Source organism: Myotis nattereri, assembly GCF_964212035.1.
Source record: "Myotis nattereri genome assembly, chromosome: 14".
NCBI classification, from domain to species: domain Eukaryota; kingdom Metazoa; phylum Chordata; class Mammalia; order Chiroptera; family Vespertilionidae; genus Myotis; species Myotis nattereri.
The window spans coordinates 55,157,035-55,183,349 of record NC_138089.1 but is presented as its reverse complement, the minus strand read 5'-3'; the positions used below and the strand labels follow the sequence as shown (position 1 = coordinate 55,183,349).

The 26,315-nt window shown below is 45.9% G+C and overlaps 1 protein-coding gene across 1 annotated transcript in view; it reads right to left on the bottom strand.

The window, feature by feature from the left end:
* Positions 1-3,850: 3,850 nt before the first annotated feature.
* Positions 3,851-26,315, bottom strand: part of MYRIP (myosin VIIA and Rab interacting protein) — a 161,611-nt gene continuing 139,146 nt past the window's right edge. The window contains exons 12-17 of the mRNA XM_081106553.1: positions 20,517-20,711; positions 14,737-14,898; positions 11,690-11,794; positions 11,536-11,596; positions 9,837-9,943; positions 3,851-5,946 (exon numbers count right to left, since the gene is read on the bottom strand). Coding sequence (XP_080962679.1) covers positions 5,914-5,946; positions 9,837-9,943; positions 11,536-11,596; positions 11,690-11,794; positions 14,737-14,898; positions 20,517-20,711 — 663 coding nt within the window. The 3' untranslated portion in view covers positions 3,851-5,913. The remainder of the gene's footprint in view (positions 5,947-9,836; positions 9,944-11,535; positions 11,597-11,689; positions 11,795-14,736; positions 14,899-20,516; positions 20,712-26,315) is intronic.

Genomic DNA, 26,315 nt, shown 5'->3' with positions numbered 1-26,315 from the left:
TCCCTTCCTAGACTGGCTTGACATAACCACAGCCTAGAGTAGGGGTGGGCAAACTTTTTGACTCGAGGGCCACAATGGGTTCTTAAACTGGACCGGAGGGCCGGAACAAAAGCATGGATGGGGTGTTTGTGTGAACTAATATAAATTCAAAGTAAACATCATTACATAAAAGGGTACGGTCTTTTTATTTTTAGTTTTATTCATTTCAAACGGGCCGGATCCGGCCCGCGGGCTGTAGTTTGCCCACGGCTGGCCTAGAGCCAGATCACCATGGCCCTCCAGGTGAACCACCTTTGTTTTAAGCACCTGCTCAGTTCCAGGCTGTGTGTGGGACACATGGAACTCTGTCTTCAGGGAGCTTTCAGGTCAGTGTGGGAGGACATGTGACACGCGAGTGCACTCCAGGGGACGGCTCAGCGGGGGGGTCTCCCCAGAGCAGACTGTGGGTTAGCACTGTGGGTAACCGGGCCTCAGTCCTGCAGGGGACTTTCAGAGGGACCGCACTGAACCTCTCTGCTCACAGTGTGGCCAGCAGCACTGGCATGAGCCGGGAGCTTGTCAGAAATGCCACATCCTGGGCCCCATGCCAGCCCTGCTGAGTCAGAATTTGCACATTACAGTTTGAGAGGCATGGCCTTAAATCTTTCATCTTTATCAAACGTGATAGCTTTGATACAGAACAAATTTTTCTATATTTTAGGACTTGATCCCAACAAACTGGATCCATCTGAATAACTTCTTTGAGGTTTCCAATGTTTGAAGTGGACATTAAAGTCTTCCAGGCCTTAGAAAGCTCTTTAAAATGCAACTCTACTTACCTGCATTTTATCATCATTATAACTCGGTTGCAGAGACAGAAGGCTCACGCAACCAACTGTTCTGTCAAATGCAAATTTTGTATGGGAAATACTTCTGGGAGAAAATAGAGCGGCCGTCATGCGAGAAGTTATTTTTAAAGGACTATACCAAATGGCTCCTGTACTTGAAAGTTTTATCAAAAATTTCAGTGAATAGAGGAACCTTTGTGGAAGATCAACACAAGCACACACTGAAATAGATAGATGCCCTCCTCAAAATGTAACCAAAGTTTCATATGTAAATTATGAAACATCAAAAGTAAGTAGCTCAATGTTTGTTTATATGCACCCTTGATGTTGACACATTGGTTTACTTTTGATACTCATCTTCATTTCATCGCTAACACAAGGACTAAACTAAGGCGGTAAAACTAACTTTTCAGGTAGTATTGCTGCATAACAAACCACCCCAAATTTTGATGGTTTCATAAAGCGGTGATTTATTCTCGCTCATGTGTACAGGTTGGCTGAGGTGGCTCTGCCATCTCAGCTGGGCTCCCTGAGTGTGGCTGCAAGCTGCATCTTGAGCCTGGGTCTGTTCCTTGGACCCGTGGGCTCCCCATGGCATGTTCTCATGGTGAAGGGCAACATGTAAGTGGACAAACACAACTCCATCAACATATTTCAAGCCCCTTATGTCCCTCTTCTTCTAACATCTCATTAGCTAAAGCAAGTCACATGGCCAAGTCCAAACCAAGGGTTGGAGCATACTATGGTCTGAAGGTTTGTGTCCCTCTGTAATTCATATGTTGAAATCTAATCCCTAAGGTGAGGCCTTTGGGAGGTGCTAGGTCGTGAGGGCTCCTCCCTCATGCTTGGGGTAAGTGTCCTATTAAAAGAGGCCCCAGAGAGATCCCTTGAGCTCTTCCACCGTGCGAGGAAACAGGGTAGGTCCGAAGTCTGTGACAAGTTTTACTGGATTCCAACTAGCACCCTAATCTTGGACTTAAGAACTGGGAGAAATAAATTTCTGTTGTTCATAAACTTCCCAGTCTCTGGTATTTTGTTACAGCAGCCTGAACAGACTAAGAGGTATGCTCTGCCAACCATAAAGGCAAGTGGCATGGTCAAGCCCAACTTTAGTGGTGCGGGGTGGTGCACTCCTCCCAGAATTAGGGGGTTAGAGGGAGTGAATATTGGAAGAACAATAATCTTGTCTACTAAAAATAGAAAAATTGAGGCACAGCAATTTGCATCATAAGTCCTGGTGCTGATACTTAAGTGATTTTCTTATCCTAAGAGAAAAGGAGGACACAAGCGTTGAGTATCGATCGTTACCAAACATTCCGCTGGGGGGTTTCTCATGTGCTATTTCATTCAACCTTTCACACCACCGTGAGGAAGGGATCTGTGACCCCACTGTACACATGAGGTGATTGGCCGCAGAGCTGGTAAGTAGAAAGTCTAAGAGTGGGGCCTAGTTTTTTTTGTTTTTTGTTTTTTTTTTTTCTAGCAGCTTCAATGCTTTGAATATTGGGTCACATTTTGTGTGTGTGTGTCATGGAAAATCAAGCACTTATTTCTTAGGGGAAAACATCATCTTTACACTGTTCCTTTTTACCCAGATGCAAGCAGAGCTGTATGTTTTTTAGCATAGCTCCGGTCACTCTTGATACTCAAATTGTTGGCTCAAATGGATTCTCCAGAATACTCGGGTGGTCCATACAGATGGATTGCTCCGTGCATGCTTTTGGGGCTTCTGGGTTAGAGAGGCTGAATGCTCAGGTAACTTGAGGGCAACTAGTCCCTCTTTACTGTCTTGCTGTCTTATGGGGATGGGGATGTGGAGTGGGAAGATGGCGAAATCAGGAATTCTGGCCAGGAAATGCTGCCTGGAGAGGATTTCAGATGGGTCTACTGATACTGTCTTCCCCACTGCACCCATCTGAAATGCCCCGACAACTTAAAACGTGAGCCTGTTTGTTGGGAGTGTTTAGCAAACATTGTGCCAGGAACGCTAATGGCAGTGCAGAGAAAGATTGAGGACAGGGGTTGATTGGATTTCTTCATGAATCTGTGTTTTTACAGGGGATTCTATGGGCTGCTTTATTATTTTTTAAATATATTTTATTGATTTTTTATAGAGAGGAAGGGAGAAGGAGAGGGATAGTTAGAAACATCGATGAGAGAGAAACATTGATTTAGCTGCTTCTTGCATACTCCCTACTGGGGATGTGCCCTTAACCAAGGTACATGCCCTTGACTGTGGACCCTTCAGTCCACAGGCCGATGCTCTATCCACTGAGCCAAATCGGTCAGGGCTCTATGGACTGCTTTAACCCACCAGGCGGAGAAGGCTCTTGGCTTTTATAGTGTTTTCATTCACACGTTCATTTCAGGTTAGTGGAGGGTTCCTATTCTACGTGGGGATGGCGGGGGACAGTGTCTGGCTTGTGTTCTGGACGGGCCAGACACAGAGGAGCAACAGCTGCCCTGAGCCTGTGCAGGACTCCAGGGGGGTTCCTGACCTGCTTCCCGCTCAGCTAGAGTCCCTGCAGAGACTGGCAGGGGCTTCTCCACGGACGCCCAGGCTTACCACCAGCGTCTAACCCAAGTTCCCAGCCTTAGCACTCCTGACGTTTTGAGTTGGATGATCGTTGTTGTGGGGGACTGTCCTGTGCATTGTAGGATGTTCAGGAGCCTCCCTGGCCACTAGCCACTGTATGACCACTCCATGATATGGCGATCAAAAATGTCCCCTAAGAGGCCCAATCACACTACCACTCCTGTCTTCTCGCTCCGATCCCCTGCTTGGAGAATTGCTGGTCTTACCTGGGTGTCACTCAGTAGAGGTGACTGCTGGGAATTCTGTTCTCAGGAGAACAAGCATGGAGAGGTGACTGGGAGGACTGGGGTATTAGGCAACCGTGACTTTGAATGTTCGCCCCTCTGGTGACTAACCATTGACTTCTTTCCCTAGCCCCTCTCTTCTCCCAGCCTTTCCTAACCGAAAAACAAACACACAAAGATCACATTCCTACCAACATTGTTTTCATAAATGACTTTTACTTGTTTATCATTTCTCCTGACAGTAATTCTCAGCAATGTGCATATAACATGAAGGCAAGCATAACTCTCAGAGGCCATCACAGAAATGGTCCTGTCATCCTCATTTTCTCAAACCATTAAAATATTCTCATTTATAAAAATTAATCTAAATATAAATATTGACACTGAAGATCAAAATCACTTGATGACAAAATAATTCTTCCGGAACTATAACATATACTTATGGTTTTTAATAGTAAATTAAATCTTTGCACTTTTTTTTGGCACAAGGAAACCTTTATAAAAATTCAAATGCCATAGAGCAGGCTTCTTCTTCTTCTTCTTTTTTTTTTTTTTTGCAAGGCTCACACAGTACACATTTTCGTCAAGGAAAACTGAATATTTTAACACTGTGACACAACAGTAGCTGCTTTTCATGCCTCCTAAAGAAAACGTTCTATTTGGAACCAGATCTTTTCTGTTGTGTTTTTCAAATTTGAATTTGTCTGCTTTGAACCATACCAACAGAGCAAAAGACCAAAGACTGACTTTATTTCCAAGGCATTATTTCTGTTGGCGGAGACATACACAGCATCAGCAAGAATAATTATTGGAAGATAGATAGACCCCCAGCAGGAATGCACCACAACACACATTTCAGCAGCAAGTCAGGTCTGGGATTGTGCCTACCAGCAAAAGAGCGTAGCCGTTGGAAACAACAGGGATGGAGGGAGGCTCTTCGGCGTGAGGCATTCTAACTAAGCTTCCAGGTGTGACTTCGCAAATTAATGTCTATGGCCCTCAGTCTCCACATATAAAAAAAATGGCGGTACCTTTTGAATAGGGCTGCTCTAAGGATTAAAATGAGAAGGATAATAAACATCAGTCATACTATTCCCTTGCCTCCCATCTTTGCCTTCTTCCTTAGATTCAGAATATATCAGCAGAATGATCGATTGAGTGAAATTCCAGTTCCATTTGCTTTTATAAACACAGTCTACATAGTCATGCATTTGAGACCTGAAACAGAGTATCAACTCTGTGTCCATTAAATTCAGTTTGTCCTGAAAGTTTTCTGGCTATTCCTTAACTATTTTTGTCTTTATGGTCATTTTACTACTTTGGCTGAATATTTATTGGGAAGTAAATTTTGGAGGACAACATTTTCTCATGTGGCTCTAGCCTGCGACAGTGCATTGAGCGACACCTCATTTAGCGGCGGTCATCGCTAACCCACGTCACGTTGGTTCTGGACAGTGCCCTAAAGTTAAGCCAGTGATGGGCTTTCTCAAGCCCCTCTCCACTCCAGAGTGGGGAAAGTCTCAGGAAGTCCAAGGAAGAACCTAAATTCTCAATGAGCCATAGTTTCAAATGGGCCTGGGCGTGGCATGGGTGAGGCAGAGCTTTCTATTCTGTGGCTGGTGATCGCAAAGCAATGAGAATGACGGGTGGTGCGGTGGGCTGGGGGCCTAGCAGGAAGGAAGTGGCTAAAGGGAGACCTGCATCCCTGATGGGCGAGCACTCTCCAACTGTGACAGTCCCTCGTGCTCACACAGGGGCATTTTCATCTTTTCCCTTAGCATTGGCAAGATAAGATGCTTGTGAGAGATCAGTAAGAACTGATGATGAATTAAATGAAAATACCCATCTCCCTTCCCTCCACCCCCACCCCCACCCCCACCCCACCATTTTTCTTTGGACAAATTGTTATGTCATTTTAGTTGAAGCAAAAGGATTAAAAAAAAAAAAAAGATCACAAAGACAACATACAGTAGCAAAGCAGACAGGGACATGATGCATTTTTGGACGTGGAACTCTACTGTTGGAAGCCAGCATGTCGGTTTTCTGTCCTGGCTTCTCCTGGGAGCCTAAGGCAGAGAGCGGGCAAGACCGCCGTGCCGATGTCTGGGACCGCTCTCTGGGTGAGGTATCAGGACAGCCCTGTGCACCGTGGCTCCCCAGGCCCTCTCCGCAGGTGGAGATCCATACAGTATTCAATGGCTGTTGGGTCAAGGCACTGTCGTGTACGCCGGAGGCAGTGGGTCACTGGCAGTGGAGCTCCGTGGCGCTAATACATCACAGCGGATTCCAGAGTGGGCTCCTGAGGCGAGACAGTGAGCACACGGTCAGCCACGTGGCAGAAGGGAGGAGAGGCCTGGAAAACGGCTGCTGCTTTTTTATCTCTCAATAGGTATTCATGCTCATTGACCGGTTACATTGTTCACAATACTTAAAAAGTGATGCATGGTTACCATGTGCATTGTAATCCACCTGAAATTTATTTGGGTATGTGGACTACTGAGGCAAGTTGGTGCCCTTCCCACTACCACCCCCTTGGCCAATCTCCCAAGCACATTAAAAAAAGAAAATCTATACTTTCCCTCCTAGTTCCTAATGCTTTAAAAAATTCACATAACACATTTTCTATGTGCCTGCACTGTATCTGAGCTTTCTCATCTATTCCATTCATCACTAATTCCTTTATAGAAGCAATTTTCTACCATTATGCAGCAAGGATTTTTAAAACATGCAATCCCTGGATATTTAGTCAGGGGCACTGACCGCCCTTCCCTTAGATTGTCAAATAAAAAAAATGATAACAGCCAACACAACAATAGCCATCCAGTGTGACTTAATCAAAATTATACCTATTTTTTGGTCTGATTGGCAAAAAATATGTAATTTTGGTGTGCCGCAGAATTTGAGTAATTAGTTTATGTGTGCCCAGAGATGAAAAAGGTTGAAAATCGCTGCTTTACAGCTTTTAATTTGTTTGAAAATCTGGCAGGAAAATCACTTTAATTTTGCAAAATGCTTTTGTCTATTTTTTCTGATTTATTCCTACATAAACCTTAAAAAAGTCCCACTGAGATTTTTATAAGAACTGGATTAAACTATAAATTAATAGGAGAAATGACTTTTCTTATTGAATTATTTATGTGACTTATCAGTATCTCAATATTAAAGGTATCCTTGCACTCCTGTAAAATTTATCTGGTAATTTATTATTTAATGTTCTTCTGTGTCTAATTTGTTCATATTTTACTTAGTATGCATCATTTCTCTGAAGAAATACAATTAATGTGTGGTTTGTGTATATCTCTGTGTATATGTCTGTGTGAATGTGTGTGTGTGTGTGTGTGTGTGTGTGTGAACATGGAGCATGTGTACACACTCACCAGCCATGTTAGGCTTTGGTACTTGAGGTTATAGTAGCTTCACAACATATCTTTTAGTTTCTAATTTTTTTTGCTCTGAAACATTTTATATTGCACGGGAATTAACTGTTCCTTCAAAATTTATCAGCTAAATCACTTAGCCAGAGAATCTTTTTCTGAAGGTTTAATCAATTTAAAAATTTTATTTCTTTAATTATTTTTCACAAATATTCTGATTTTATTAGAATTATGACTTTAAAATTTATTAGCACTGATTTATATCACATTTATATATTTAAATTTAAAAATTTACATCTCTTTTATAGTTTTATGTTTTTATTTTATTTTTTTCTTGATTTGGTTTACAAAGAAATTCTATTTTATATTTTTCTAAAGCACAAACTCTTCAATTATCATAAATTTCTATAGTTCTCTGGTTTTAATTAATTGGTTTTTGCACTTATCGCATTTATCTTTGATGTCTAGAATTCAATGTCTATTTCACTAGTTTTGCTTCTTTAATAACAAAAAACATTTGATATTATAAATATGACTAGTATAGTTTTATACAGACCCCATTTGTTTCATATATGTAATGTTTTCATGTTCTAAGTGCTCTGTGGATTTTCTTTTCTCTTTAGTTCATAGTTCCTTGGAAATGTGTGTGTCAGAGTGTGCACATGTGCATGTTTGTATAAATGTATAGTTGTGTATGCTGTATAAATCAGAATAGGGTTTTTGTTTACTTTTACTTTTGTTCTAATTTTCTAGATTTGCCCTGTCCAATATGGTAGCCACTAGCTACTTGTGGCTGTTTACATTTAGGTTAAAATTAAATGAAAATGTAAAGATCAGTCCTTCCAAGGCAGTGACCATATTTGAAGTGCTCATAGCCACATGTGGCTACCACATGTGGCCTTTCCATTATTTTAGAAAGTTCTATTCAACAGTGTACTGTTCTAGGTTATTTTTGTCATTGGTGTCACAGAAGATAGTTTTATACTGTCTACTTTTTGGAATTTATTGAGATTTTCTTTGTAGCTGGTATAAAATCAGTTTTTATAAATGGCCCATCGATGGTTGGAAAGAAAGTGAACCTTCTATAAAGTACACAGTTAAATAAATATCTTAATTACGGGAATTTTAAAGTTACCAACCATGGCATAATAAACTGTTTTGCTCTATTGTTTGCCAAAGCAAGGAAGGCTCATGAGTTGACTTTATTTCACCAAAATTAAAACACCTTCCCTCTTTGTTTTTTCTCTGCAAATGCTTCTTGTCTTAAATTCTACTTTGCTTGAAAGTAGTATTTCCACTTTTGTTTGCATTTCTTTAGTAAATATTGTCCATGTTTTCATTTTTAACCTCTCTGTTATTTAAAGGTAATTTATTTTTTAAAAATAATTTATTGCCTTGACTGGTTTGGCTCAGTGGATAGAGCGTCAGCCTGCAGACTCAAGGGTCCCAGGTTCGATTCCGGTCAAGGGCATGTACCTTGGTTGCGGGCACATCCCCAGTAGGAGATGTGCGGGAGGCAGCTGATTGGTGTTTCTCTCTCATTGATGTTTCTAACCCTTTATCTCTCTCCCTTCCTCTCTGTAAAAAAATCAATAAAATATATTTTAAACAAACAAATAAATAAATAATTTATTAAGGTGAAATTCACATAAAATTAACCCTTTGGGAATGAACCCTTTGGGAAATCAGTGGTGTTTTGTATGTTCACAGTGTGTGCCGCCACCACCTCTGCGTGGGTTCAAAAGCTTCCCCTCGCTGTAAAGTAAAACCTCTCACCTACTGAGCAATTGCTTCCTATTCCCCGTCCCCGCAGCCCCTGGCAACCACCGCTCTATGTTCTAGCTCCACGAAATGTAATTTATTTTTAACCACCTGATTTAGAACAGATTCCTTCCCCAGCCCTAGTGGTCTGCCCTTTTAGTGTAATAATGAATCTTTTAGCTCTTCGAAGAAATGGCCAGGGGCAAGGTAATTGGACTTTGAAAGGTCAAGGGTAATGGCTGGCCCCCGAAGGAAAGGCAATGGCCTGCACTGGCCACGTGGTGCTTCATAGGTGCAGTGGCTGTAATTCTAAATGGCACGGCCAGCATCGTGCCGTTACCAGTGCACTCCGGAGACAGGAGATGAGGAGGAAGAGGACGGGAAAGGGCGTGACTGGTGATGCATAAAAGGCCAAAGGTTATACTTGTCCTTGCTTTGGTCTTGTCACTCCAGACACTGTCTGCCTGTAGCATAATGGTACCACTGAGGCAGTTTAGCTGGGTCGTCACATCCCTTATAAGTAGCATCGAGCATTTGCCAAAATTCTGAAGCATATGTGGGTGTTTAGGCAAATAATCTACGATTCCCCAACCTCTATATGACCTCCAGGGTTTGTGCAAATTATCTTCTGTCCTTTTCTTTGCCTCATTTAGGGGCAGTTGCTGCCTTTTTTCAGGACCACAAGTGGCTAATGGGAAATTTAAGGAAGAGTGAGTATGGTTCAAAAACAGCATGAAAACACCTGCACTGCACCTCAACCCGACCTTACATTCATGTGTCCACATTTTCATTTCTCTTATATCAAAACTGGTTCCTACAAGGAGGTGGTTATGCAGTTGAGGGGCTGTGTCCATCTATCAAAGAGGCTGGCGATGCCCGGTAGGGTGTTCGTCGCCTCTCTTAGCTCCCCATCACCCCCACCGACAGGCCAGGAGACCATGCAGAAAGGACGGGTCTTGGGGCTCAACCAGGGAAGCCACAGACAGAAGGGCTACAGAATGGAGGTACCACCTCCAGTGAAAGAGGTGGGCGTCAGGACGGAGACGACATTTACCATCAAGTCCTTGGCGGTGCTTCTCCTGTCTGGCGAGGAGCCTTGGAGAATGAAGTTGCGGTTGAATGTTTTTGTGTTGGTCACTGAAGATACCGCCATTTTTTCTGCTGAAAGGAAACAAATGGGAATGTCACCCAGCGCTGGACCGGCTGTTAAGGAAGAAAGACCAGGTGTCCAGATTGCCCGGGCTTGTGTTCTGGACCTGGAATCTCATTCTGGTCCGCGGGTCTGACTGTGGCTTTATTTTGTGTTCATTTTTCACAGTGAACCAAATAGGGTGTCATTAGTAGCTTTCTGGGAAAAGGTAGCTTAGGGATCATCTAATATAGTTCATAAATTCTTATTTGCCATTTGGAAATACAAAATGCTCTAAAAAGTGCATGTATTTATAACTTTGGAGCCAAAATTGTCTGATGGCAAAATGTAACTTGAATGGCCATGCGGCCCTTTAAAGTCCTTGTCCACCCCATTGAGTGTGAACATTCTCACGCCTTCTTGCCAGGATATTGATGTGTTTATCAGATGCTTCCCGACACCATGGCTGGGGGTGTGGGGGTGGGAAGGCTGTTATAAATTGTACAGCATATATATCATATTACCTTTTTTTTTCCAATTACAGTTTACACTCAATATCATTCTGTATTAGTTTCAGATGTACAGCATGGTAGTCAGGAATTCATGTACTTTACAGAGGTTCCCCCGATGCTGCAAGTACCCACCTGGCCCCACACATCGTTATCACGATATTATTGACTACATTCCCAGGCTGTGGTCCACATCTCTGTGACCACTCTGTACCTACTAATGTGAATTGCTTAATCCCTTTACCTTCTCCATCCTGCCTTCCAAACCCCTCTCCCCTAATGTCCAAGAAATTCTGAAACACATATTGACCTAAGGCTTTCAAACAAGGTGTCATGGATCTATAATAAATTTTAATTGTAGAAGTTTTGGTGGACCATAAAGTAGGCATTCAATAACTGTCTAACAACGAATGGTGGAACCAAGACTTCAACATGTATCTGCTGACTTCCTACTGTTCTACTTTGTAGATCTAGGACTTCTGCTTTGGCATCATCATCGTCATCATGTGGCTCCTGAATCCATAGAACTTGTTGAAAATGTCCAGGATAAGAGTGATACACCTGGCATCGCTAGATTCCCTTCCAGGTTAGATGCGTTGGGTGCCCTGCCCACGTCTCCCTGACAGTCATATTCCAGTGCCTTCTAACACATCCTATGCAAGCGCTGCCACTCTCTGTTGCCCATGCACGAGGCAGGTCAGAAGTACCAGGAAGCTAATGCCCTGCAGGAGTAACCTTCAGCCAGTGATAGGTGGGAGTTGAAATACCTCGTCTTCATACCCTTTGGGCAAGAAACTCTGAGGTGCAGTCGGCACCATCTCCCAGAAGTTCCCAGCAGTATTTAGTACCTTGTGTGGGCTTTCTTCTCTGAGTCATTTCTCTCTCCCCCTACTAGTGCTTATTGCAGTCACCTCCCAGATAAGCTATTTGCACTCATATCCTTGTCCCAGGGTCTGCTTCTTGGGGGACCCAAGTTGAGAAAGACCCTCCACAAGAGCAACTCTAGGTGAGAACCTGCCACTGGATCCGCTCCTCACACCCAGATTTCTGAGTCACTCAAAGTGAGAGAGTCACGCTTAATCCTTTGGTTGCTTTGTGGTTTTCATTTAGCTCACCTCTCACTGGTGGGGCAGGCAGTTTCCTCCTCTGCTGTCTTGATGTGTCTATTGTTTGCACCTACAAACAGAACATAGCAGTCAACACACCCTCTCAAAGCCCGGAAACGTTACCTTACACATTTTCCACAGAACGAGCGCTGGACAAACGCACCTGGTGCCTTTGCTTCTGCTCCCGCTTCCTGGTGAGGTGCACACACGGCGCTATGTTGAGTCCGGCAATGGTCAGGGCTGAGATCCGGCTCTCGATATCAGAAATCTTCATGTGGCAGAAAGACAGAATCAGTAGGAAGAAAGCACAGGTGGGGAGACCCTTTGTTAAATGTGTTATAAATCGATAAAGAATAAATCTGCTTTGCTCTGGCCGGTGTGGCTCAGTTGATTGAGCATCAGCCCATGCACCGAGAGGTCGCCAGTTCAATCCCCAGTCAGGGCACATGTCTAGGTTGCAGGTTTGATCCCCAGGGGGTGTGCAGGAGGCAGCCAATTGTTGTTTCTCTCCATCTCACCCCCCCCCCCTCTCTCTAATAAATAAAAACATTAAAAAAAAGAACAAATCTGCTTTGATATATGCTCATGTATTCATTCAACTTCTACATCTACTGCTATAGTGAGAAAATAAAGCACAGGCTATTCTTTGTAAGTTTAAAGTTCTAGTTGGTGGCTCAGGAGCATGTCAGCCACGTCAGAGTACCCCTCGGGATAAATGGAAGCCCGTGGCACTTGGGGACGCCTGGCCCAGGCCATCTGGGGTGGGATGGTCAGGGGAGGCTTCCGTGGGAGGTAACACTTGGTGTGCACTTTGAAAGTCCCGCTTCGTTTTTCCATGGCATCACGAATCCAAAACCACAGCTCTGAGTTTTAGGAGGAATCCCCAGCAACTCCCGGCTCAAGTCCATCTTTCCTATTGAGAAACTCCGTCCTCTCTCTGGGCATCAGTTTCCTCGACTATAACATCGGAAGGTAGGAAGGAGCTCAGATTTCCTTCCAACAGTGTCTTAAGGCAAATAGAGAGCAAGAGCCCACTCAGTGCCAGCAAGAACCTGGTCCATCCCTGTCCCCGGGATAAAGAAGACACAGTCCCTACTCTTAGAAAATGGCATTATTATGTGCTGTCACATCATTATGCTAAGTGTGTTTCATTCATGAACTCATTCGTAATCCAGTGACATGGGAAACCGTTCCTTGGTTGTATAGATGAGGAAACCATGGCTCAGAGGGATAAGTAATATACCCACCATCTCACAGCTGGTCTGGGGCAGACACTGGAATTGATGCCAGTGTTCCTGCTCTTGCCACATTCTCAGAGGCCTTGCCAAGGCTGGCATGGGAGGCAGTGGAAGGGGCGGGAGAAGACTGGCAGAGTTGAGGGAGGAGGTGGGGATCACGGTTGACCTGCTGACATGGCGCAGACTGAGTGGTGCTGGGGCATGAAATAAGTAACCTGAACGTAGGCCCAGCAGCCATGTGTGTGCTCCACCTCGAGGTCCCCATTGCCTTCCCCATCCCTCAACTTGTTTGTGCCGCTCAAGACAAACTCTAATTCTACTGTCATTTCCTGAGAGCTTCTTTGGACAAAGCCTCCTGGGACAGGTGCTATAAGAAGTGCAGAGAGGACGGAAAAGTCAGCAAATTCGGGAGATGCTTCCTCTAACCCAGGGGTGGGCAAACTTTTTGACTCGAGGGCCACAATGGGTTCTTAAACTGGACCGGAGGGCCGGAACAAAAGCATGGATGGAGTGTTTGTGTGAACTAATATAAATTCAAAGTAAACATCATTACATAAAAGGGTACGGTCTTTTTTTTTTAGTTTTATTCATTTCAAACGGGCCGGATCCGGCCCGCGGGCAGTTGTTTGCCCACGGCTGCTCTAGCCCCAAGGAGGGCCTGCCTTGGTCAGAAAGAGAAGAGGAGGTAGGTGAAGGCCAAGCCTGCGGCAGCTGGTGAAAGAATGCAAGTATAGCTGTCCTGCAGCCACCACCAGAGGGGCCGCTGTGCAGCCCCTGCCCCTCTCGGGCTCCCAGAAGCCTTCCTGTCTGACTCCTCAAGTTTCATGAGAGCTGCATTGCTTTGGTTTATAGCCCAATAAGTTGCACAAGCCTCTGAGAAAGGTTGCAGGCTAAACTTTATCAGTCATTTGCAACTGGTGTGGATTAGGTGCCCACCATCTTGTCTGGAAGCAGTTTTGACAGAGGGCCTTGCTCAGAGGGCCCTGGGAGACAGCTCAATGGGAGAGCAAACTGCTGACCTCCTGTTTGCTCACTACCAGGTTCTGGATAAGAAGGGGTTAATTTTTCAAGTTTTAGTCCATAGGGCAAAGGACAAAGAGAGAGGAGACTACTGAGGGTTGATTTTTGCCTATGTCTTGTCCATCTGTCTATTTATCTATCTATCTATCTATCTATCCATCCATTATCCATCTATCCTCCTATCCATCCATCCATCCACGCATCCATTCATCCATCCATCCATCTAGTTATATTCCACTTTACGCCCAAGACTGCATGCCCAATAACCCTTGAACTTGGTAGAAGAGGAGTTTCCTGCTCTGAGTTTCCTGGGAGCCAAAGCAAAGAGATCAGTGTAGGCGTCTATGTCCACAAGATGAAGACCAAGCACTCAGAAGAATTGCTTTTTCTGACTCTAAGAGTTAAGAGAGACCTTCCCCAGGAACGCCCACATGGTGACCCTGTATAATGCAGTGGATGGCATCCTTAGTACAACCCTTGGCACAGAGTAAGGCAGACTGGACATTAGCTATTAATAACAACATTGTAAAATTCAGACATGAATAACAAATTAATAGGCACATTCAAACATAGGATATTTTGGATTCCAGGATTTCCTGCCATAAAATTTGGCCCCAATAATTTAAGCCTAGGAAAATTTGGAAGCAGGAATAACTAATTATTACAACAAAATCTTCCCAAACATCCATAAATAATATTTCTTCCTGCTAAACCTTAACCCTAAGTGGCATAGGTTTTAAAGAGAAGTCTGATATATTATCAAGGCTAGAATTTGGGCAAAGGAAGGCTGCACTTTAAAAGGAATCCACCCTGAAGGATCATATCCATGCAACTGAGCTGGAAATGCAGGAAGTGAAAGATAAAAGGACTTCGAAATGATTCTTGTGGAAGATAGGGTGCTCTCTCCTTTTGCTCGGCGATCGCACATCTGGGCAGAGAGGAGCGTCCTTACCTGGAGCTCAGCATGGTGGACCTGGGCTGCAGCCGTGGCCACCTGGTCCTCCAGATCTGCCAGTTCGGTCTCATCAGTGCCACTGTGGATGCAGCGGGCGGCATCCTCCAGCTCACTCAGCTGGCCTTCCAGTCCGTACACGGTGCCTGCCGCCAGGTACACCTGTGGGGGAGGCACAGCCGTGAGCTCAGCTCTGCGGACCCAAGACAAAGCGAAAGGCCAGAAGGTTCATCTTTTGCTCTGTGTCCCTGCTTTCCTGGCACCAGGAGAGACTCTGTGGGTTGGCACAGACACCGGCTAGACAGGCGCTCACAGCTAAGGTGGCGGCGCCGGCAGGACAGTGATGGTGGTGATGATGCCAACGACACATAGTTATTGAGCCAAGTCTGAACCAAGGGCTTTGTGCGACTTATTTAATGCTCATGGCATAAACCCTTGAGGGAGGTACCAGTACCATCACCGTGTTAGAGGTGAGAACATTGGGTCTTAGAAGTTCAGGGACTTCTCCAGGTCTCCTAGCTGTCAAGTGGTGGAACCTGGTTTTGAGCTCTGGCGGGCTGATGCCAGGCCCCATGCCTTAATCCACCCCGCCCTGTGAGGCTCTGGTAATCCTGTTTGGAATGTTATGACTTTTACATGTCAAACTTTGACATACAGGTACTAGAATTAATGTGGTGCAGCGGTTCTCAACCTGTGGGTCGCGACCCCTTTGGGGGTCGAACGACCCTTTCACAGGGGTCGCCTAAGACCATCGGAAAACACATATATAATTACATAATTTTTTTGTGATTAATCACTATGCTTTAATTATGTTCAATTTGTCACAATGAAATTGGGGGTCACCACAACATGAGGAACTAAAGGGTCGTGGCATTAGGAAGGTTGAGAACCACTGGGTTCGAGGATGACATGACATTGGTTCTGAAATGCAGGGCTGAAATAACAACACTTAGCACGTTATATAATGAAAATGTTATTCTAACCTTAAAAAATAACCCACTGAAAAACATTAACCCGGAATTGCTTGCTTAATATAGGCCCATTTTTGGTGAAAACTGTGGTTACCATGTCTGAGTAGTCTGTCTTCTCCATTCCCTAAGCACTGATGGCAACGACCCCACTGACTGGTCCTGGTTCAGCCAGTCTTTCTCAAAATGGCTCAAGGGAGGAGAACAGATGTTTCATTAAGAAAGGACTTTGTGGTCATCAAGAGAATTAAGCAGATTTCTTTACTGTAGGATGTCTCGTTCTTTCATGTACTAACATACAGGTTTCTCACTTATTTGATCTTAGAGCATCTTATTGGGCTTGGCTTCCAGGAAACCCACTTTAGGGGATGTAAGACACTCAGGGACAGTCTTTCTTTCCTTGCTCTCGGAGGTCAGAGAACCACCTGAGAAGCACAGTTCAAGTGCATCATGCTCTCCTGGGCTGTGGGGTTTACGAGAGCCTTGAGGAGGAGGGGGAGGACCAACATCTTTGTCTGGTCCTGGATTCTGGGGCAGAGCTGGGTCCTGGTGGGGCAGCTGCCACTGGTTGCAGAATACATGGCTAACATATTTGGTGTTGCTGAGAGTTTCAGGACAGAGCTAAAAGGGAAGTTTGGATGGTCCCTCCATGGCCTCTGTGGCTGGGAATTAGGGGTACCTCAGGCTGTCTCTGTCATTTAGCAAAGATAAGAACAAGAACGGTGCTCAGATGGGGATGTAGGGTGAGGGAGCCGACTGGTCCCTCCCACTCACAGGGTGGCCCTTGTTGGTCCCTAGTGTTTACCCCACAGGCCCAAGAATGGCCATGCTCAGTGGTTCCCTATTGACCCCTGGATACATTTTCCATCCGTCTCTGCTCTGCTTTGTTTTATATAGGGGTGGTCTACATGAACTTCATCACCAAGGCTCGCCTGCTGACTGGGATGGGTTTGGCCAAGGGGAGACACCAGCAAAGTATCAAAGGCAGGAGAAGACAGAAGTTAGAACCTTCCTTGCCTGGGCCCCAGGCTGACAGCTTCCACTAGGGGGCGCTCTTCCAGAATCCAGTTCTCCCTGGGCTACACTGCTTAGGGCTGGTGTCGGCTTCCTCCTATGGCTACTCTCTGGATGGTTCAGCACCCCTTAACCCTGAGCACACCCCAGTTACTCATCCTTTCCGGAAACTCTCCTCTTCCAGCCAGACCCCAACCGGCACAACGGAGCCCAAATACTTCACAGCTCTCAGCAAGAGCACCGAGAGACCCAGGCATTCAACCCAAGAAACCGAAGCCCCACTGTGTGTGCAGGGGAGGCTGGGGCTGGCCCAGGTTCCTCCTGCCTTTTGGGAAGAAAGAGCCGATTTCACAGGGCTGGCTCCAACAGCAGGTGAGACGTGTCAAAGCCGAGAGACGAAGGGGGTTCTGTAATCCCCATGCCTAGTTTATGAAAACAGGAGATTCGGCGTCAGAATGTGACATTTTTATCTTAGGCAGCTCTGAAGCCTTCAGAGGTATTTTTAAAGGCGAAACACTCTTAAGCCAACGATCTCTTTCATCTAGGAATCCTGGTCTGTGGTAGCGGACGTTCAGAAGGCGAGAGTAGGTGTGGCCGCTTCTATTTCTGACTGTCCCCGGCTTCCTCGGCACAAAGGGGAAGGCGCGGAGGCCCGAGGGGCGCTCTTTAGAAGAGCCAGACAAAAGCTGGGCTTAATGCAATCGGCTGCACCCAGAGGCCAGCCTGAGAAGCAGCCCTGCCCTCTCCCGCCGCCGCTAGCTCGGATGAATTCCATCTGGAACCCGCAGAGCCAAGCAGCCTGTTCTGGCGCTGTGATCAGTGAACTAAAGAGATAAAGAAAAGCCATCCCTTCTTGGACTCAAACCCCCTCAAATTCAAAGGAACGTAGACAGAGTTGCTTCTGAGGTGAAGCTGGCAGCTGGAGCAGGGGGAAGGGGAGGAGGAGGAGGAGGAGGAGGAGGAGGAGGAGGAAGGCAGTTAACTCTTTGGGGACAGGAGAGGCAGCCTCCAGGGGCTGGGCAGGGGAGCGGTACTTTACAAACCTTGGCCTGTGAGCTTCCGTCCTGTCCCTGCGGGGATCGGTGACATCCTGGATCAGGGGGTAAGAGGGTGCGTTTCACACCGAAAGTGTTAACAAACCCAGGGAGAGAAACATAACGCACCATGAAAAGATCTTACAAAAACTCCGACAAGGACTTTCTTCAACATGCTCCTTGCGGGAAGAGAAAGGCGTGCTGAGCTCTTTGCATTAAGTGTGCCGTGGGGACTGACTATTATCATTTAAATCCCGATTACTTCACAAGTTGTGTTTTTTATACCATACTTTGTAAAAAAAAAAAAAAAAAAAGGCAACCCTTTCCCAGTGAAACATTATCTTCGCTTTAACCCAGCGGTTCTCAACCTGTGGGTCGCGACCCCTTTGGCGGTCAAACGACCCTTTCACAGGGGTCGCCTAAGACCATCCTACATATCAGATATTTACATTACGATTCATAACAGTAGCAACATTACAGTTATGAAGTAGCAACGAAAATAATTGTATGGTTGGGTCACAACATGAGGAACTGTATTTAAAGGGCCAGAAGGTTGAGAATCGCTGCTTTAACCTTTTCAGTGCAGCGTGTCCGGGGTCAGGGCCATTTTGGGACGGCCAGCACTGAAAGAACTGAATGACAGACACAGTGAAGGAAGGGAGGCCCTGCACGTGAGGCGTAATCATTTCTTCACAAAGGACTCCATTCATCGGATGAAACCCTACTTCAGATGAGCATTCTCTGGGCCCCTCCAGTGTGCGCCAGGCCGTGGCCGAGGGCTAGAGCCACAGATGGAGCCAGCAGGCCCCGTGAACAGGGATGTACAAGTCTGGTTCCCAACCTGCGGGCGATTGTGCTCCCCGCCTCCCCACAGGGCCCCTTCCAACATTTGACAATGTCTGGAAACATTTTTTTAAAAACATTTTTTTATTGATTTCAGAGAGTAAGGGAGAGGGAATGAGAGATAGAAACATCAATGATGAGAGAGAATCATTGATCAGCTGCCTTCTGCATGTCCCCTATTGGGGATCGAGCTCACAACCTGGGCATGTGCCCTGACCAGGAACCAAACAGTGACCTCCTGGTTCATAGGTCAATGCTCAACCACTGAGCAATAGCAACTGGGCTGGAGACATTTGTGATTGTCAAAACTAGTAGGGTACTATGCTGGTTTGGCTCAGTGGGTAGAGTGTCAGCCTGCGGACTGAAGGGTCCCAGGTTCAATTCTGGTCAAGGGCACATGCCCAGGTTGCAGGCTCGATCCCCAGTAGGGGACATGCAGGAGGCAGCCAATCAGAAATTCTCTCTCAGCACTGATGTTTCTCTCCCCCCCCCCCCCTGCCCTTCCCTCCCTCTCTGAAATCAATAAAAACATATTAAAAAAAAAACAACCAAAAACTAGGAGGGGCCCGGCAGGAGGCAACTGATTGATGATGTTCCTCTCATCGATGTTTTCATTTCTCTATCCCTCCCCATTTCCCTCTCTCTCTAAAAATCAACAAAAAAACCCAAAAACAACTAGGAGGGTGCTGCTCCTGGCATCTAATGGGGAGAGACTAGAGATGCTACTAAATATCCTACAACGTGTAGGACAGCCCCTTATGACAAAGAATTACTAACCCTAAGTGTCAATGATGCCGACTGATCGAAGGGAAGACAAATGGGTGACAGAAAGTCCGGCAGAGTGAGGCGAGCGCTTTGATCGACACACGCTTAGGTTTCAGCGGAATCCAAAGGGAGAAAATCTTCAATTTTTAAAGTGAAACAAAGACTGGTTTTTTGGGGGGTAAAACTTTGAGGTATTTTGATTTGTTGTTTCAACTTTTAGCAAAAATTCCCTCTAAGAACAGTTCCTGATTTCTGTGAACAGCATTCATTAGCGCACCCCCACACCAGGGTTCAGTCAGCTGGGTCTGCAAAGATGGAATCAGCTGACTTGGTCTGATACCCGTTTCGTGGGCAGGACTAGGCCAGCTGGTGATGGGGACTCTGTGTCACCCCTGGTCTGCGTTGCTGGAAAATTCTCATTGGACCTTTATGGAAATGCTCAGCAATGATTGTGGATATTTATATGTAAGAATCTATGACATTCTTTCTGTCCTCACAAGTTGGAAGGATAGAAAACTCTATTCCCAGCAGACTTATCTGAGAAGCAGGGCAGACCAGTTGTCGTTGTAACCTGAGTTCTGTGGGCAGCTACTCTCATCTCCTACAATGGAGCTGGCCACGCTCTACCTGGATCCCCACACATCCCTTCTATAGTCTCTGCATAGACCCATCCATGCCCACTCCCTACCCCCAAGCTTCAGTGTGCTTTTGTTCCCAATAGCTCAAATCTACACACAAGACTGTCCTTGGGCTACTGTAGACACCTTGCTGCACACAAAGAGAATGGAGAGCCTGCTGGCTGTAGGAAGGGCACGTTCCTTTGTCTTAGATCAGACAACTCTGAGAGGCAACTTAAATCCCCGAGTTCCCTGCAGGAGCAGATTGAAGCTACTCTTTGTCTAAGATCATACCTTCACCTGGCTTCTTCCCTCTCCCTTTCTTTCCTCCCTCCCTTACTAGCCTATCCTGGGAGCACTTCCCTAACAAATCACTTGTAGGCAGGACCCCAGCCCAAGACCCTTCCTGAGAATGTATTTGCTCTGGTGGTGGGGGTGTGTATGTGTGTGTCCTTGCGCTCTTTGTGACGAGTTATAACTCCATCAGCCGCTGCTTCACACATGCTTGCCCTGGACAAGGCACATCCACACCATCTTACGTTTTCTTCCAGGGAGGTCAGCTGCTCATCCAGTCTCACTTGGTCTGTCCCAAGAGGAAATGTCCCCTTCTCTCTGTCAGGAGGGCCAGGTGGGAACTCCCAGGGCCCTGTTGACTCTGCTATCAACTCCTCCGTGGCATTGATGACTTTCAGGACTTCTGTGGAGATGTTGCAGAGAGAGACAGCAGAATACTTCTGTTTGGCCCAATAACAGAAGGAGACAGAAGACAAGAACAGCACATTAACAACGACGTGGAAATTCTACATTATCATGGCGCTCGTCATGAGACTGCTTCCATTACAACAGACACAAACGTTAATGTGCCAAAGGGACGAGAAGCTAAACAACCTACACAGCAGCGGGGGACGCAGAGGCCTGATTTGACTTGGCCTGGGACTCACGCTGAATTATCTCAGAATCTTCGGGAGGGAGGAAGGAAAGCTCAAGAGGAAGCTACCATGTCTTCTGCCCACTGCTGAGAGTTTCATATCCATCACCTCACTTTCTGGATGATATCCTACTTCCTCCACAGAGCTTCAGTCACAGACTCTGTCAAATACAACCATGGCATGGTCCAGTGGGCAGCTTTCTGGACAGGGAGTTAGGAGACCCAGGCTCTACATCTGGCTCTAACTTCATCTTGTTACAGGACCTTGGCCAAGTTATATCCCATTTCTGAAACTCAGTTTGCTCATCTGTACAATGAGCGTATTGGAAAAGAGTTCCTCTGCAGGGTCTTGCTAGCCACTGTGTGTTAACTCGCACACACCTGGCCCATTCTCTGGCCCATTCTTCCTGGCTCTCCTCCAGCACAGAGGCTGAACAGAAAAATACTCCATTTCCCAGGCTCCCTTGCAGCTAGGGGCAGTCATGTGACATAGTTTTGACCAATGAGCCTGAAGGGAAAGCCTATAGAGGAGGTTTCTAGAAAAGCTTTTTTCTAACAGGTGAATAGATGCAGCTGATTCTCCCCTTCCCTACTTCTTTCTACTTGATCACAGATGTGCAGTTATGAGAAAGGTGAGGATAAATACCAAAATGCTGAGTAAGGTGGATCAGAAAGGCTGAAGCCCAGGTAGCATTATCCTTCACTACCTGCTCCTGAACATCTTGTTACAGGAAAAAAATAATTTCCTATCTGTTCAAGTCATTCTTGGCCAAATTTTCTGTTACTTATTGCTGAACATATTCCTAACAAACACAGTTGCTTCTAGCTTTTACACTCATTCATGGCTCCAGATCTGGACCAAGGTCATGAATGGAGCAGAAGTACTTCAACCCCAAAGAATTGTCTGCATCTTTGAGTTCATCTGAACATATGGCATCGAGCAATAAGCTGGATTTCAATGTTGTTTGGCAGTAATGACTTCCATCTATAATCAATTTTTAACCCCATCACAGGGCTTATAAATTGAAAGGCGAATATTGCCCATAGGCATTTTGTTGTTTTGCTTTTTGACCAGTAAAATGTTGCAAGAAAAGCTGAAATTTTAATGCCTTTGGTACTTCCTAAGGTAACTACCCCATTTATCCTGCAGAAGGCTGCTCCTGAGACCCTTGGAGGGGAAGAGGAGAGGAGAGAAGGAAGCCAGCTTGGAGTTAATGCGGCTCCCTCCTGTGCCCAGTGTGACAGGCTCGTCATCATTTTATTTAACCCTCACAACAGCCTCACGTGGTGGATGCTTTCATCCCCTCTTCAGAGGTGAAGAGACCCTGGCTCAGTGAGGAAGATACCGTGCTGGGGTTTGAGCCCAGAGACGTTGGTCTCTGAAGTCCACACTCCTCCCCACCTGTCATATCCCCCCCTCCACGTGCCTAATTCCCGGGGCCCGATGGACAGTAGAAGGTGATGGTGGAATAGAACTGGACTGAGTAATCAGACCAGAGAACAGCAGGTCAGCAAGAGAAGGGCCCTCGGGTGGTTCTGCAGCCTCCACCACGGGACATGGCTCGGAGTGAGCTCGATGGTCTGGCAATGACCAACCACACCACGGAGCCTGAGGTCTGCCCATGACAGGCTCCTGAGCCGAGCCCTTCGGAGCCCCCCCCAGGCCTGGGCCGCCAAGGACAAGCAGAGTGTGACACCATCACTCTCTGCCCCAGCCCACAGGTGCTGTCCCGGCTCTAGGAAAGGCTGCTCCCAGGCGTCCAGAGCAGGCAAGGACATGTGTCCAAATGCCCCGATCGCATGTATTTTTTTTCCCTTTTTCAAGGGTGAGAGAAGAAACCCCGTGTGTCCTCCTAAATAGCTGACAGAAATCTGGTAGAAAAATTCAATGCAAATATGTTGCAATTCTCATGAAACAGATCGCGCTCCGGCGACGCCTCTACAGCCCGTCAAAATACGCTCTCCAGCACCAGACTCCTGTCCCGAAGAGGGATTGACGGAGAGGGGATGAAAGTGGAGCACAGGCCAAAACCGGTTTGGCTCGGTGGATAGAGCGTCGGCCTGCGGACTGAGGGGTCCCGGGTTCGATTCCGGTCAAGGGCATGTACCTGGGTTGCGGGCACATCCCCAGTGGGAGATGTGCAGGAGGCAGCTGATCGATGTTTCTCTCTCATCGATGTTTCTAACTCTCTATCTCTCTCCCTTCCTCTCTGTGAAAAATCAATAAAATATATTTAAAAAAAAGAAAAAAAAGAAAGTGGAGCACGGACCTACTAAGTTAGCAGGTGTAATAAACCGAAGCAAAGCGTACGGGAGGTCAGACAGCAAACCCCTCGGGTGGCTTCTTAATTCATCCTCATTTTGATGGTCAAGCCACTTATGAAAGAAATAAACCATTTTAAAACGGTAATCCTAGAAATGCGTTTTCTAAAACATGCCATCTGCAGTCTAGCTCTAGAAGGAAAGCCACTGGTCTGTGCATGGCCCTGCCCTTCCGGGGTGGACTCCCTGATGTGGATGTGGGCCACCCGAGCAAGGCCACGGCAGGACCTGGTGTGGGCCAGAGAGGAGGACACTCTGGGGCCATGGCCTTCGACCAGACCTTGCCTGGCAGGTGTAGAGCAGGTGGGCTTCCTGTCCTGGCTGAGGAGGTGATTGTGGGCATCAATGTATTTTGCTTTTGTATGTTGGCTATTCCTCAGAAAAAAAATGGTTCCTGACACCGACGGGAAACGCTTTCCCACTGCTGGCGGTAACCAGGGTGCCCCCGGGGCACGCCCTCAGCTCTGAAGAAGCCCGACAAGACATGAAACCACCTTCCATGACCACCGGGAAAGGAGGTGGCACATGGCAGCCAGGGTGACATGATACGTGTAAGGTCCCCCTTGTCACTCTGCCGCTGAAACCTTTCCAGGTGCTTCCCCTCTCACCAGAAGACATGAAATTCTTTGCATGGCCCTGCCTGCTCTGGCCCCTGCCCTCTCTCACGTCCCCATCACCCTCCTCTTGGCCCCCTCGCTCCAGCCACCCTGGCCTTTAACCTGTTCCTTGAAGCTGTCAAGGTCATTTTCGCCTCAAGGCCTGGCATGTGTTCCTCTGCCCGACAAGCCTGTCCTTTTAGGTCTTTTCCTCCTTGTCCTCCAGGTCTCGGTCTCAGACACTCGGTCACACCATCCAGGACTCAGCCTCCTTCCAACTCACCGCCATCATGGCCTCTGCTTCGTCGTCTTCTTAGCCCTTGTCATCATCTGACTTCTTCCCCGGATGTATGTCCATATTCCTCTGCTGTTTCCTCCAACAGGAGGTAAACTCCATGAGAGCGGGGAACGTCCCTCCCTTATTCTTGCTATAGTGCAGCTCTTCCTTCAACAAAATTATTTGTTGACTAAATAGTGAATGAACGGGGATTCAAATTCCATTCTCTCCTCCCCAAAGGAAGAAGTGAGCCTTTGTCCCAACACCATCTACTAAAGTGATCTTTTCACAATCAGAGGGGAGAGGTGGGTGCAAATCACAAAATGAATAGTTTAATTTTAATATAGTCTAGGACCGTGGTCGGCAAACTGCGGCTCGCGAGCCACATGCAGCTCTTTGGCCCCTTGAGTGTGGCTCTTCCTAAGCCTTAGGAGTACCCTAATTAAGTTAATAACAATGTACCTACCTATATAGTTTAAGTTTAAAAAATTTGGCTCTCAAAAGAAATTTCAATCGTTGTACTATTGATATTTGGCTCTGTTGATTAATGAGTTTGCTGATCACTGGTCTAGGATATACTCTGGACTATTTCATTGCATCTTGTATCAATATTCACAAATTTAATTACTGTGCCTATAAGACATAATGTAATATCTTAACAGATAGGCCCTCTTCATTCCTCTTATTTTTTTCTAAACATTTTGAAATTATTCTTGATTTTATTTTATCAGATGATTTTAAAAATCCTTTATGACCCTGACCGGTTTGGCTCAGTGGATAGAGCATCGGCCTGCAGACTGAAGGGTCCCAGGTTCGATTCCGGTCAAGGGCATGCACCTTGGCTGCGGGTACATCCCCAGTAGGGAGTGTGCAGGAAACAGATGAATCGATGTTTCTAACTCTCTATCCCTCTCCTCCCTTCCTCTCTGTAAAAAATGAATAAAATATATATTTAAAAATCATTTATGAAAGTTAATAAGTACCCGGTTTGGATTTTTATTTGAATTACATTAACTCTGGAAGGATTCATCTTTACACTATCTTTCCCACTAGCAAACTGTTAGATTTCTTGGAGATCTGTAGTTTTCTTGCTAAGTCTTCCTTTCACATTCTTTGCTTCTGTTATGGGTATTAACTTCCATTTTGTCTCTCCACCTCCCCCCATCAGGTTTGAGATTCATCTGCAAATTTAGTTAATGACAAATTAATGGCTAAACTAAAAACTCCTGACATAGGGAGTTCTAGTGTGAATCCCAGAACCATTTGAGCTGTATTGTGTAATTATGCTGAGTGATGTGGATCTATGAGCAGAGCAGCTACTAACCGACCTTCTCTTAGAATAGAATGGATTTTAATTTTGCATTTATTTGCAAGGCTGCTGAATTCTCTTACAAACTCGATGTCTCAGGTAAATGTTCGTGATCTCTGACTTTACCCAGGTCTCTATTGCTGCCTGCGGATCCTTTCTATCCACATTCTTTTCTCTTCCATTCTATGCGATAGCTATTTCAAACCCTCTCCACAATCCTGAAACTCCAATGCCCTTATCCCCTCACTTTCAGAAGAAAAACCTGCCTTCTAGTCAGAGAGCTAGAGAGAGGAGGGGGAAAAAAACCCCACAGACTATAAAAGAAAACCTCTTCAACTTCTTGACATCAAATCTACCCACTTGCTGGTATCTGGACCAATCTTGTCTTTGCTATTCCAATGTTTTCTGGACCTCGTCCCCTTCTTTTCTGCAAGATCCCTTATTGCTGGACAATCAGGGTGTGCCAGTCTTTTCCTACAATACAAATACAATGCTTGGTGAACTGCACTGTGATACCTGGGCTGCTATCCATGGTTCTCCTTCAGGATAAATGAATGAAAGTACGATGGCTGGACCAAAGGGTATGCCGACTTCGATGGCTTTGAGTTACCAAGCTACCAGTGATTTCTTCTTTGACCCATTGGCTGTTCAGGAGTGTGCTGTTTAACTTCCACATATTTGTGACTATCCCAGTTTTCCTCCTGTTATTAATTTCTCCTTTCATAACGTAATGTGTGGAAAAGATATTTGGTATGACATCAATCTCCTTAAATTTGGTAAGAACGGTTTTGTGACCTAACATACGACCTCTCTTGAAGAACGTCTGGTGTGTGCTGGAGAAGGAGGTATACTCCGCTGCTGTTGCGTGGAATGCTCTGGATGTGCCTGTTTGGTTCATCTGATACA